General features: G+C 42.8%; 1 protein-coding gene across 1 annotated transcript in view; it reads right to left on the minus strand.

Moving 5' to 3' along the window:
• Nucleotides 1-2,687: 2,687 nt before the first annotated feature.
• LOC141107514 (uncharacterized) overlaps nucleotides 2,688-14,080 on the minus strand; it is a 31,780-nt gene continuing 20,387 nt past the window's right edge. The window contains exon 5 of the mRNA XM_073598292.1: nucleotides 2,688-8,149. Coding sequence (XP_073454393.1) covers nucleotides 7,104-8,149 — 1,046 coding nt within the window. The 3' untranslated portion in view covers nucleotides 2,688-7,103. The remainder of the gene's footprint in view (nucleotides 8,150-14,080) is intronic.

Genomic DNA, 14,080 nt, shown 5'->3' on the forward strand with positions numbered 1-14,080 from the left:
ATATATGTATGATAAGTGACATTGGCAGAAGCTATTGATCACCACAATCTCCCCCTCCACCCCTCGGAGCTCATGTATGCAGAGCAGAATAGCGGTCACATGATTGTGTGTAAAAGTACCCTCCAAAAAAAGGGTATTTACAATTTCTTTGAATTTTACCAACATTGTCCACTTGCAAAATCTATTCTAACGAGATAAAGGTTTCCTGCAACAGAAGGGTTCACATACATTTTAAAAGGTAACCTGGCAAATTAACATCGCTCATGTCTAGGGCGCTGTTACCTGCACATACATATGCAGCTCCACAAATCATACTCTGGGCTATTCTGTAGACTGCTGAGTTGCTCTCAATGAACTGCAGAATGGCGATGGGCTCAGAGGAGCTGGAAAATATGAGGCCATGGTATTCGGTATACTGCCAATCCATAAACTTCTTGACCACACAGAATGATTGATAGAAAGTGTAATGGATAAGAGAACCCCAAGTCTATACATATTCCAGTATAGATGAATCGAGCTTAAGAAAAGCAGTAGGTAAAGCCAACACATTTCAGGGCTTACAACTCCCCTTCATCAGGGTGTGTACTGGCAGTGATCATAGGAAATACTGGACAATAAGAACAGAAAAGGATTAGAATGACAATAGTACAGGTACCAAACTGACAATCTAGTGTCTCTATGGTCATCTTTTGTCTGGTATTTCCTACGATCACTGCCAGCACACACCCTGAGGAAGGGATTGTTGTGAGTCCCTGAAATGCACAGGCTTTACCCAGTGATCTTTTACCTAGATTAATAAGACTATCTTGGATTATCAACTAATAATGTCCCTGGCATCTGAACCCCTTGCCTTGGTGGCCATTCTCTAGATTTGATTAAGCCCTTACAGGCTATTCCCAAAATTGTAATTTTCTTTTGTTGCGTTTTTGCTAAATTACTTGATGTAGTTTTGTGACCATCTAAACACCTGTATGCATGTTGTGAACCATTTCTGCTCCTTTAAATGCTCCTATTGGTTCTGAAGAACTGGTTATTGCCGCATATATGTCCCCTCGTATCTTCTTATTGAAAGTCTCTTAATACTATGAAACGCATGTTACACCATATGGGAACCATGTTGCAGCAAGAGGGGGAGCATTGTATATCGATTTCTATTTTATCTTCAATTTGTAGGTTTTTTTAATGTTGTCTTTTAAGATATTGTTATAATAAAAGGTTGATACTTTTACTTTTTTTTTAGACAAATTTGTCTTGTCCTTTGAGGTACAGAGAAAATCCATGACCTTTGCTGTTCTTACCAAATCTATCTTGGACTTATACACCTGTCATAGAACTCTCACCCTACCTAGCATGACTGCGCAATGTGTCTCAGCACGGCTGCTTGTAGGCTCCACTAGGGGTGCAGGTGACAGTGTGATAATACAGAAATACAGTTGTCATCCCAAAACAGGAAGTGCCTGAACATGGAACTTCATGGCAGGATCACCAGGCATAATTTTAACAAAAGCTAAGATTTTAAAAGATTGAAAACAAGTGTTGAAATTACATTAACATGTTAGATTATATGGGATGTTATTGTTTGGGTTAGGATGTACCCAAAGAACCCATTAGTGCTGGCCGCACACAAATATGTGGCCTCTCGGCGGGTGGGCCTTGGCACAGAGAGGCCACATATTTGCATGAATTGGTGTGAATACAGCTGTGCCGAGAGCACACAGTTACCAGTGCCATTGGGAGCTTTCAATCATGTGACCGCCAATCACGGCAGTCATATGATCATAAATCCCGCCTTGCCTTTCGGCATCCTAAACCCCTTAAAGGGCCAGGAGGCGCTGGCACCAAGGGGTTAATGTTCTGTAGACTGAAATGTGTCAGACTATAAACGCCAGCAGTGATCATTGTATTCTGATGGTGGGGAAGACTCCCCGCCGGCAGAACCCAATAGCACTGTGGGAGACTGACTTTGTTGATGAGAAATTGAGCAATTTTCTTTTCTTTCCACCCGTGGTGGAAATTGCATAATCTAGGGTATGCTTAAAACAGACCCTGTATTGAGCGACAGAGAGACATGTCAGCCAGAGGAGGAGGGGAAACTCTGCTCAGCAGCTTATTGGTCCAACGCCAATGCAGGCATTAGGCTAATGCCGCGTACACACGAGCGGACTTTTCGACCGGACTGGTCCGACGGTCTATCCGGCGGACTTTCCTAATGAACAGACTTGCCTACACACGATCACACCAAAGTCCGATGGATTCTTTCGTGAAGACATACGACCGGACTAAAATAAGGAAGTTGATAGCCAGTAGCCAATAGCTGCCCTAGCGTCAGTTTTAGTTCGTCGGACTAGCATACAGATGAGCGGATTTTTCGATCGGACTCGAGTCCGTCGGAAAGATTTGAAACATGTTTTATCTTTAGGTCCGTCGGACTTTTGGGAAAAAAAGTCTGCTGGAGCCCACACACGATTGGTCCGCCGGAAAGTCCGCTCGTGTGTATGCGGCATAACTGTTTCAAAGGAAAGAGGTAACTCTTAACACTGGCATTTATGACTAAAAGTAGATTTGTTAATGACAACACATTCTAACAACACAATTGAATAGGATATTTAAAAAAAAAAAAAAAAAAACAAACAACACACAACAGATTCTGATCTATTGGAGAAAATAAATTCAGACAGTAAAATACAGAAGGTAAATAAGTATTTATTACTTGCCTTGCTCCATATGCCTGTACAGACTCCTGAGGTATCCACTGTTTCTGGGGAGAATGCCTACCTGCTGCTTGTTAAGGGATTCCCTGTCAGTATTTACAGAATGCTACTTTGTTATCACTATGCACTAAGCAGGACTAGCATTCCATAGACACAGCTTGTTCTATACAGTCCCAGGGGGCAACAAGCAAAGTGAAATGTATATACAAATACACATGTATATAAAATCAATCTTTCATTAGCTACACTTACATATCTCTCGTCACATCATTTAATACTAGCCCTTTAAAAAGCAAAGAAATTCATAAAAACTACTCTGTTACTATTTTAATTCAAAATATTTAAAACCTTTTACAAAAAAAGCTTTGTCATTTTCAGTCAATAATTTACATCAGAGGTCCCCAACTCTGGGTAACTTGTGAATCACTATCAGATTTGCCAAATTGTGTTTAAAGAGACCCTGTCTGGTCTCTAAACAGATCAAAATGCAATTCCATTGCAATAGAAGATGTATTGTATTTACTAATCTGGTGACCCGTGTCTTGTAGCTCTACTCAGTTCCAGTATTGCAGCCTTGGTCACGATCTCAGTCATTTGACACTTCTGGGAGTGTCAGATGGGTGAATCCCCTGCCACATGCTGTAGTTCCTTCCTTTGACCCCTACATTACTACAGGACCTAGCAGCAACAAAAAGGGTCATAGGACTGAACCACAGCAGGAGGCAGGGGACATCCAACACAATCTAAAGTGGAACTTCACTATCCCAATATTTATTTTTTTTAATCCTTATGCTGCTAGCAAATAAATAGATACGAAAGTATATCATATTTACTTGTAAACTTTTTTTTTTAACATTTTTTTTTAGATACTTCATGGTTTCTTGCCTAGGCAAATGAGGTCATACATCCCAGGAGTCTTTAGGAGGAGAGGGGTTTTCTCAGCTCACAGTGCTGTTGATTTACTAAAACTGGAGAGTTCAAAATCAGGTGCAGCTGTACATGGTAACCAATTAGCTTCCAGTTTTTTTTTTGGTCTAAGCCCAATTGAACAAGCTGAAGTTAGAAGCTGTTTGGCTACCATGAAGTGCTGCACCCGTTTTTTGCACTCTTCAATTTTAGTAAATCAACCCACCCTCCTGCATGCATGTCTAAGCTAAGGGCGGTTGAACTCCAGGAAGTAAATGCTACATTAATCATTTGCCCTTACTCAAGATGGACACGGCCAGAAATTCTAGGGGGTATTTGTCAAAAAGAGATTTTTCAACAAAATAAAGCATATAGACATGAATGGATAGGGGAGTTTGCTTTGAATACTAAAAATGAATTAAATAGTGTTTGTGGTGTTCAGATGCAGTGAAGATCCGCTTTAAAGTGTGGAATAATGAAGAAACGGACAGAGGCCGCTGTACTGGAACTGAAGAGATGTATGAGGCACAGGTCACTGGAGAGGCAAGTATTCTACCTCTACTAATGTAGGGGAACCACCATTTTGATTTGTGTAATGACTAGACAGGTTCTCCTAACCACAGTAAATAGGGTAAAAGGCACTCAGAAAACCTACTTTAAAAACATTTCCATATATGAACCCTCTTTATAGAGAGTGCGTTCCTATTTGGGTAAAATCATCAATAACCTTCATTCAAATCATCATCAATGCACAGGATGCATGTTTCAGCTGTATGTAGACAATGCCGGGGAAACTCAATTGTACACATTATCCAGCATGCTGGCAAACACACAGCAGAGATCACAGGTTTTTAGATTTCAGCTTTAAACTTTGGTAAGCATATATGGAAACCATTTTATCTGCCAAAGGATGCAATCCAGACACCTCTATGGATAAAAAAAAAAGAAAGAAAAAAAAAAAAAAAAAAGTCTGAATTTGTCCCTTGTCTGTTGATTGGACAATGAAGGAACCTGAGCATGCTGATGAGGTCATGACCCTTGAGAGTTTTCCTTCTGAGCAAACTCCAAGCAATGACACCAAGACTTGATGGCCCCTCCCATGCCAGGGTGTAAGAATTGAGGTACAGGGCATGTCAGAAAGCGAATTTGTGTACTTACACTAGCATTTTTTAAAATCGATAAAATGTAATCTTAAATGATAGTGATTTTTCACTACACTCAAAAGGTTGGAATTTTTCACTATATTATGGTCAGAATTTTCTCTTAATGGCCAGCAACCAACAAATGACTTTTTTTTCCATTTCTCACTGGTTGTAATATTTGTGTATTTTTCATATTTATCACATAAATGTTCCAGTTATAAGCCTGCAGAAGTTTCTATTTAAAATCCTGTTCGATTCCTCAACATTTATTATGGCTCATTATTAATTATATCTTTTCCGATGTAAATGATAACTGCACTTCCAGTTCTAGCTCTTCTTTTGCAGCCTGGGAAAATAAGTGGGCCCCTTTCACACCACTGGTCTGATCGGGTTCGCCTCTTTTCAGACAGACCCGATTGGACCCTCCATCCACCTCTATGGAGGTTCAGAGGTTAACAGACTTGTATCAGTTTACACCCGCCAAACTCCAACCTGATCAAAAAGAAAAAACGAAAGGGAATCCATTCCCCTCCGTCTGGGTGAAATGGACAGCAGGTCCATTTACACCCAACCACCCACAGAGCAGGCTGTCAGTGTCTACTCTGCATAAGCAGAGCGGACACGGACTGGTCATCCTCCCGCTTTGCTCAGCGCAGGATCAGCATCCAGATCCCCCGCTGAGCAAAAGCAGAGTCTGCCCCATGTGAAAGGGGCCTTAAAGCCTACGTTCAGGACCAAGAACTTTGAAATAAATATAAGCACAAGGGATATTACTTCCCATCAGTGTGATGTGTTCCTTGTGCTGCTGTCTTCTGGTTTAGTAGATCTTCACCCTCTGATGCCCCCCTAATCTTCTCGTGTGGAAGGGGTTAAAAACATTAAGTTAGCTGTGTCAGGCTCTCATTAAGAGTGCAGACTGTCTTACCCTTTCCAAACCCTTCCTCCATTCATAGAAGTCATACTACAGCTTCTATGAAAGAAATACGATCTATGAACGGAGGACAAATGGATGATTGAAAAGGTCCACCACCTCTATTCATAGACCCCGTTTCATTCATAGAAGCTGTAGAATGGCGTCTTTGATTGGATGAGGGAGTGAAAAGGGCAGGCACAGACGGCACTCTTGATGAGAGCCTAACACAGCAACCTTTATTTATTTATTTTTTTAAACTGACGGTGAACAGGTTCCTATCCATCTGTTTTCAGCAGATCTGACCAGAGTGAAAGCAGGCAGCGTAAATGGACACATGTCCATTGACATCCGCCGCTCCATAGAGGGCAATGAATGGCCCGATCGGGTTTGCCTGAAAATCTGACAGGCGGAACTGATCGGTCCACCTGTGTGAAAGGGGTCTTAAGCAACAAATCTGACATTTAGCAAACATTCTCTGCAGGTGAATCTTCAAGGTCCATGTGTTTAAAATTACAGGCATTGATACCCCATCAGAGAATGCTTCTGAGAAAAGAAAATCATACTGCACTTCAAAAGAACTCCAAGTATACATTTATTAGAGATGAAAGTCAAACCCACCTAGACTTCCGGCAGGGATGTGAACGGGCCCTGAGTCAAGTTTCAGGGCCTTCTAGCTACGACAACCTCAGAAGGATTACCCACACCCAGCTCCTAAATGTTTGAACATTTGCAAGTGCGTTTGCTAGAACAATAAAAGCCCCATAAGCCGTAAAAACCTATCCACAGCATAGGAAAGCATTTAACACACCTTGTGGTGTTTTTGCACTCTTAATGTGTTTTTAAGTCCAGTGTAAAAAGATCCCATTCAGCGAATATGATTAGAAGCTGCATTTGGTGTCAAAGAGCTCCATTAATTATTATTTCTGGGGGGGGGGACAAAAAGAGTATGTTGTGAATGAGCCAATTGTTATTTTTTTTGACAATAAAAATATTGGAACTGTATTGGAATTTCTGTGATTTAAAAGCTTTAAAAAAAAGGGAGTTGTTTTTCAAAGCGACCCCATGATTATTACTCACCTTTCCGGTCTGCGGTGTCTTAAGGCACAGCTCCGTGTCACACTGCTATCCAACACTTATGGGTGAGGGGGGCAGGAGAACCAGACTGCCCAGCGGGGACACACTGACACGGCAAGAAGTGTTCAAAAGCTGTGGTGATAAACAGTGAGTCACCCAGAAATTTTTAGACATGTTTCGCCTAACGTGCAATGAGCCTATTTGCACATCTCATTATCAGGTAAATACAGACAACTGAACCTCTGCTAAGAGACAATAGAAAACAACGTCAAAAGTAGCCGAGGATCACATGGGGTCACAAGCAAATGATTGGGGACCACTGATTTACAACCTGCTACACAGAAAGTCCCTGATTCGTCACAGGATAATGTACGTTGGTAGGTCATCATTCTCTGCCACACACTGTACGATCTCTCCTTCGTTGCGGTGTGTTTCTCTATGTCGAACAACATCAAATTCATTGGCGAAACATTTGCCACATTCAGGGCAATCGAAGGGTTTTTCCCCAGAGTGCGTTTTCAGATGGCGGGTGAGAGCTGATGTTTGCCGAAAGCATTTGCCGCACTCAGGGCAGGGAAAGGGGCGTTCCCCGGTGTGAGTGCGGAGGTGGCGAATTAGGCAGCCGTTGTATAGGAAGCACTTGCCGCACTGCCGGCACACGTGGGGCCTCACCATGCTGTGGCTCCTGATGTGCCGGTCGCAGGTGGCTTTTATGGTAAACAATTTCTCGCATTCCGTACAGGGGTACAGGACCTCCCCAGCGTGCATGCGAAGATGCATCTCGTAGTTTTCCCGCTTTCTGAATAATTTGTCGCACTGCGGACAAGGAATGGGCTGGTCTTTCACGTGGATGTTTTTATGACGGTCCAAGCGAGACTTGGTGCCAAATGATTTTCCGCATTCAGAGCACTCCCAGGAAGCTTCAACATTGTGTAATTTCATATGATTTTCCAGGGCGGACTCAGAGTTAAAAAAATGTCCGCACACAGTGCACACCTTCAGCTTCTCCTCATTGTGATGCACAATGTGCTCATCCAGGTCATTTTGTTCCCGAAAACATTCACCGCAATCAGCACAAACATACAACTCCGGCTTGATGGCGGCTGGGCGGTCCCCTGAAACGTTGACCGGGGTTCCCTGACCTGTAGGCTGCTTCACCATTTCCATAACAGGTTTTTTGTCATCGGTGGTAGAGGACTCTACCACCTGATTATCAGATTTCTTCTGCAGGGAAGGTTTGGTTTCCTTGTGATCAGTCTGGTGGGGAGATGCCGTGCCACTGTTTGCATCATCGGTAGTCTGGTTGACCATGACCCTCTTTACACACCAGACGTTTACTTTGGACTCTCCAGAAGGACCGCAGCCAGTTTGTACTGGGGTGATGACATCTTCAATGAACCAGTCTGTAAAAAAACAGAAAAAGAAATCTTATAAATGGGTAATTCAACCACTGAGTAGAGGTGATAAAATTTTAATTTATATAGTGGTTCTCTGTTACCTTTTTTTCTACTTTCTCCATTGGTTACAGTGAGGTGGAAAAAAAAGTATTTGATCCCCTGCTGATTTTGTACATTTGCCCACTGACAAAAAAGTGATCAGTCTATAACTTTAATGGTAGATTTATTTTAACAGTGAAACAGAACAACAAAGGTATCAAAAAAAAAAAAGTTATACAATGATTTGCATTTTAATGAGTGAAATAAGTATTTGACCCCTTTGCAAAACATGACTTAGTACTTGGGGGCAAAACCCTTGTTGGCAATCACAGAGGTCAGACGTTTCTTGTAGTTGGCCACCAGGTTTGCACACATCTCAGGAGGGATTTTCTCCCACTTCTCTTTGCAGATCTTCTCTAAATCATTAAGGTTTTGAGCCTGACGTTTGGTAACTCGAACCTTTAGCTCCCTCCACATATTTTCTATGGGATTAAGGTCTGGAGACTGGCTAGGCCACTCAAGGACCTTAATGTGCTTCTTCTTTAGTCACTCCTTTGTTGCCTTGGCCTTGTGTTTTGGGTCATTGTCATGCTGGAATACCCATCCATGACCCTTTTTTAATGTCCTGGCTGAGGTAAGGAGGTTCTCACCCAAGATTGGTACATGGCCCTGTCCATTGTCCCTTTGATGCGGAGAAGTTGTCCTGTCCCCTTAGCAGAAACCCCACCCCCCCCCCCAAAGCATAATGTTTCCACCTCCATGTTTGACGGTGGGGATGATGTTCTTGGGGTCATTCCTACTCCTCCAAACACAGCGAGTTGAGTTGATGCCAAAGAGCTTGATTTTGGTCTCATCTGACCACAAAACTTTTACCTAGTTCTCCTCTGAATCATTCAGATGTTCATTAGCAAACTTCAGACGGGCCTGTACATGTGTTTTCTTGAGCAGGGAGACCTTGCGGGCGCTGCAGAATTTCATTGACAAGATTTTCCCATGTAGTTTGGGGCATATTCCTCACCATTCTCATGATCATTAAGGTTTGGCTCATAGCTAAATAAGCCATGGATCGCACAGCAACGCTGTGCATCCCTGTTCTCCGTTTCAGGGACTAATCAGGGCAGAACCTTTGCCTGAATTCAGCTCTGAAACTGAGCCAAGGACGCACAGCGTTTCTGTTCAGCGAGCGCTGCAGCCGCCCTGGAGATTTGTGAACCGGCTCCATGGAGAGCCGGCCACATTCTCCTGCTATGCGAATTGGATGCGGGGAAAACCCACATCCAATTCGCATAGGTGTGAACCCAGCCTAAAACTCCACGAGGTGAGATCTTGCATGGAACCCCAGACAGAGGGAGACTGACAGACATTTTGTGTTTCTTCCATTTGCGAATAATCACACCAACTGTTGTCATCCTTTCACCAAGCTGCTTGGCGATGGTCATGTAGCCCATTCCAGCCTTGTGTAGGTCTACAATCTTGTCCCTGACATCCTTGGTCAGCTCTTTGGTCTTGGCCATGGTGGAGAGATTGGAATCCGATTGATTGATGGCTTCTGTGGACAGGTGTCTTTTAAACAGGTAAAACACAGATTAGGTGCACTCCCTTTATGAGAGTGCTCCTAATCTCAGCTTGTTACCTGTATAGAAGACACCTGGGACCCAGAAATCTTGCTGATTAATAGGGGATTAAATAATCATTTCACTCATTAAAACGCAAATCAATTTAACTTTTTGGAAATGCGTTTTTCTGGATATTTTTGTTATTCTGTCTCTCGCTGCTAAAATAAACCAACCTTTAGAATTATAGGCTGATCATTTCTTTCTCAGTGGGCAAACGTACAAAATCAGCAGGGGATCAAATACTTTTTTTCCCCCTCACTGTATAGCCAAATGGAATAGTACCACATTTTTCTCTCTTTAGGCCTCGTACACATGAACAGGCAGAGGTTAATGCAAAAGTGTAAAATGCCATCATTTATACCCACCCAGGAAGCCACAGGTGGCACATGCAGAGCCATAAAAGTGAATGGCTGCAGCGAGTTTGTACTTCAATATATGTCAATGCTTTGGTGAACAGGCGTAAATACACGTCTATAAAACCATAGATCTTGCATGCTACCAGAAATAATAAAAAAAAAAAAAAAAAAAACACAACCCCCACTCCCCCCCCCCCCCCCCCCCCACACACACACACACACACACACACACACACACACACACTAGAATAGCAGCCAGCAAAAAAGGTGTTGGACTACAAATATAAAAATTAAGAAATCCTGATATGCAGAGCTAATCAGATATATCAAATAAAATGAACACTAAAGTGATAGGTAGAGTACATATGATGAATATTGGAAGGGTAGATGAAAGCCCCACACCAGCTTCAGTGCAATAAGAAGTGCACACAACACAACTATTTCCAGCAAGTCTCCTTACCAGAACCAGGTGGACCCTCAAATTATAAAGAGGTCATGTAAACATAGTAGTAGCTTGCTTGCATCAAACGTCAGGGCCCGCCTAATGCGTTTCGTCATCAGACATCACCTGTCACTAGTGTTCATTTTATTTGCTTGTGAATGCTATTAGATATACAGTTAGGTCTATATATATTTGGACATAGGCACATTTTTTTTTTTTTTTAGGTATTTACCAAAACATATTCAAGCTATAGTTATATAATGGATAGGAGCTGAAAGTGCACACTCAGGTTTAATTTGAGGGTACGTACATCCAAAATGTAAGGGTTTAAGAAGGCTTGGAACAGCTCATGATCCAAAGCACACAACGTCACCTGTAAAACATGGTGGAGGCAGTGTGGTGGCATGGGCATGCATGGCTTTCAGTGGCACTGGGTCATTGATGATGTGACAGAAGACAGAAGCAGCCGGATGAATTCTGCAGCGTTTAGGTATACTTTCAGCCAAATGCAGCAAAGTTGATTGGACAGCACTTCACAGTACAGATGGACAATGATCCAAAACACACTGCAAAAGCAACCCAGGAGCTTTTGAAGGAAAAAAAAAGTGGAATATTCTGCAATGGCCGAGTCAATCACCTGATCTCAACCCAATTGAGCATTTCACTTGCTGAAGGTAAAACTAAAGGCAGAAAGACCCACAAAGAACAACTGAAGACAGCTGCAGTTAGAGCCTCACAAAGTATCAGGAGGAAACCCAGTCTGTCCATGGGTTCCAGACTTCAGGCAGTCACTGACAGTAAAGGATTCTCAACAAAATATTAAAAAAGTTTACATTTTATGAATGATTATATTCATTTGTCCAATTACAGTTGAGTCCCTAAAAATGGGGGGACTGTGTATAAAAATAGTTACAGTTCCTAAAATTTGTACATGATATTTATGTTCAACCCCTTGAATTAAAGCTGAAAGTCTGCACTTCAAACTCATTTGGATTGTTTCATTTTAATTTTATTCTGGTGGCATACAGAGCCAAAAGTATGAAAATTGTGCCTGTGTCCAAACATATATGGACCGAACTGTATCTGATTAGCACTGCATATCAGGACTATGATAATACACAAACACGTGCATATGACGTATTTCTTGAATGCAGAATTTCCACAATCAGGGAATACATCATACACGATTGATTACTCTGATGCACCAAAAGTATTGGTGTACCGTACATACGAACACAATCGAATGCCATTCACTTCTATGATTGGTTTTACGTGCCAACTGCGGCTCACTTGGCAGGGCAAAAATTGCCCTAGTCCAGTGATGGCGAACCTTGGCTCCCCAGATGTTTTGGAACTACATTTGCTATGATGCTCAACTACACTGCCGAGTGGATGAGCAACATGGGAAATGTAGTTCCAAAACATCTGGGGTGCCAAGGTTTGGCATCACTGTCCTAGTCTTTTGCTATTGAATTTTGTCAGCCTCTCATCGTTTATATGCACGAGGCCTGCAGCCTGCTATCTGTCTCCTGTGTCCTCCTCTCCCCTCTCTGCCAGTCTCTGCAGTGCTCGTACAATGTGCCCCCCCCCCCCCCCACTCCTGCTGCTCTAACTGCTCTCATATCTTCTATTACATGCTCCCATCCTCTCTGCACCATTATAACAATTGTCCCTGTGCCTGTGTTCTGTAAAAAAAAAACTGCATGATTGTACATGTATGAGCTCCGCTCCCGCCGCTCAGCTAATTGTCGGTGGCTCAGCGCTCTGTCTCTCCCCCTCCTCCCCGGCTGACGTCAGCGGGAGGGATCAGCTCCGCCCACTGCAGCTGTGAGCCAGAGACAGAACAGACGAGAGGAATCACATGAGCGGCGCTCATATAGGTACAACCGGGCAGTTTTTTGGTTTTTTTTTTAAGAACACAGGCACAGGAAAACTTAATATAATGGTGCAGAGAGGATGGGAGCATGTAATAGAAGTGGGTTAACAACCACTTTAAGTGAACAGGGTCATGCTGCAACCGTGAGCCAAATGCTAAGCTCAAGGCTGCAGTGCACACTCTTCTCTTGCTCTATATTCCAGAGCAGTCAAGGTGGAATTCACACTGGAGGAAAGATGTGCATGAACTGGAACAAGGTCTAGGAAATTATCAGAACATCTGAAGCCAGTGCTAGAGGATCCTTTGTCCTGGCTACTAACAGGGGTAACTTCTTGTTCTACTTGGAGGCCAGGATGTCCACATCACATTTCTGACATATGAAATTGATGATGTTCAGATGAAGGGACCATTCCCCTTGGTCCAGGTGGTGGTGACTAATGTTATCTGCTTTCCAAGTGCCCACTCCCGGAATGTGAACAGTAGAGGGGGGCGGACATTGTTTCTCTACCCACGAGATGATCAGATTTACTTCTATGGATATAGCCCACAGTGATGGCATTGTCTGATTGTTCCCCGATTGGGTGAGCCTCAAGAAATGGAGTTCAGTGATTCTGAGTCATTTTTATCACTCCACTAAATTACTTCCCCTATTGTCAAGGCTGGATTGGAAATCAACCAAGCTAGGGAGTTCCCTGCTTGGCTACAGTGAGGTTGAGAGAAGGAGAAAGACGATTCCAGTTCAAAAAGATGCTGCGCTAAAGAGGACTTGAATGGAATTAAGCGAAGGGACAGCCTCAAATGAGCCTACAAATCTCACCGAGGGGGGTCTCTGATCTTAAGCATTGCGTTTTGACTTTGAAGATGAAGTGGGAGGACAGCGACTTTTTTTTTTGTTGAGAAGGTAGAATCCCTCTAGGAAGGGGATTCAGAAATCTTCCATTGTGAAAAGTAGTACTTTTTCTCCTGTGACACTAGGAATGGGCTCAGGCGTGTTCAGGATCCCACCAGGAAGCCGACACTGCAAATCGCAGGCACTGAGACATTTTGCGGTCCACAGCTGCACAGATAAGGAAATGTCTCAGTGCCTGTGATTAGTAGTGTGCAGTGTCGGCTTCCAAGGATGATCAGGCAGGTGGGATCCCAAACACGCCCGAGCCCATCTCTATGTCACCCCTTTGATGAATTTGTAAACTGCCTCACCAAAAACAGACTTTCCTCTTCAAAGTGTATAATATATATACAAACACACACATATATATATATATATATATATATATATATATATATATATATATATATATATATATATATATATATATATATATATATACACACACACACACACACACACGTTTGCAAGCAGCTTCAGCTGACCAGGCTATTAGCCATAAGATTCTGTGCACAGGGATGAAAAAGCCATTCTGGAGATTTGTGCCATGAATTTTTTTTATTGCATAAACACAAAAGAGTAAAGCAGAGGGCGGGGTTTGTAAGTGCCCCACCAAGGTTCAACTGGCGATGGGCTTTCTTGTAGAAGTGATTGAGTGCAGCCACCCAATCACTTCTACAGGGCGCAAGCACCATCTGGTTCGACAAAGTAGATTTAAA

The sequence above is a fragment of the Aquarana catesbeiana genome, linkage group LG09 (genome assembly GCF_042186555.1).
Source record: "Aquarana catesbeiana isolate 2022-GZ linkage group LG09, ASM4218655v1, whole genome shotgun sequence".
Lineage (NCBI taxonomy): Eukaryota > Metazoa > Chordata > Amphibia > Anura > Ranidae > Aquarana > Aquarana catesbeiana.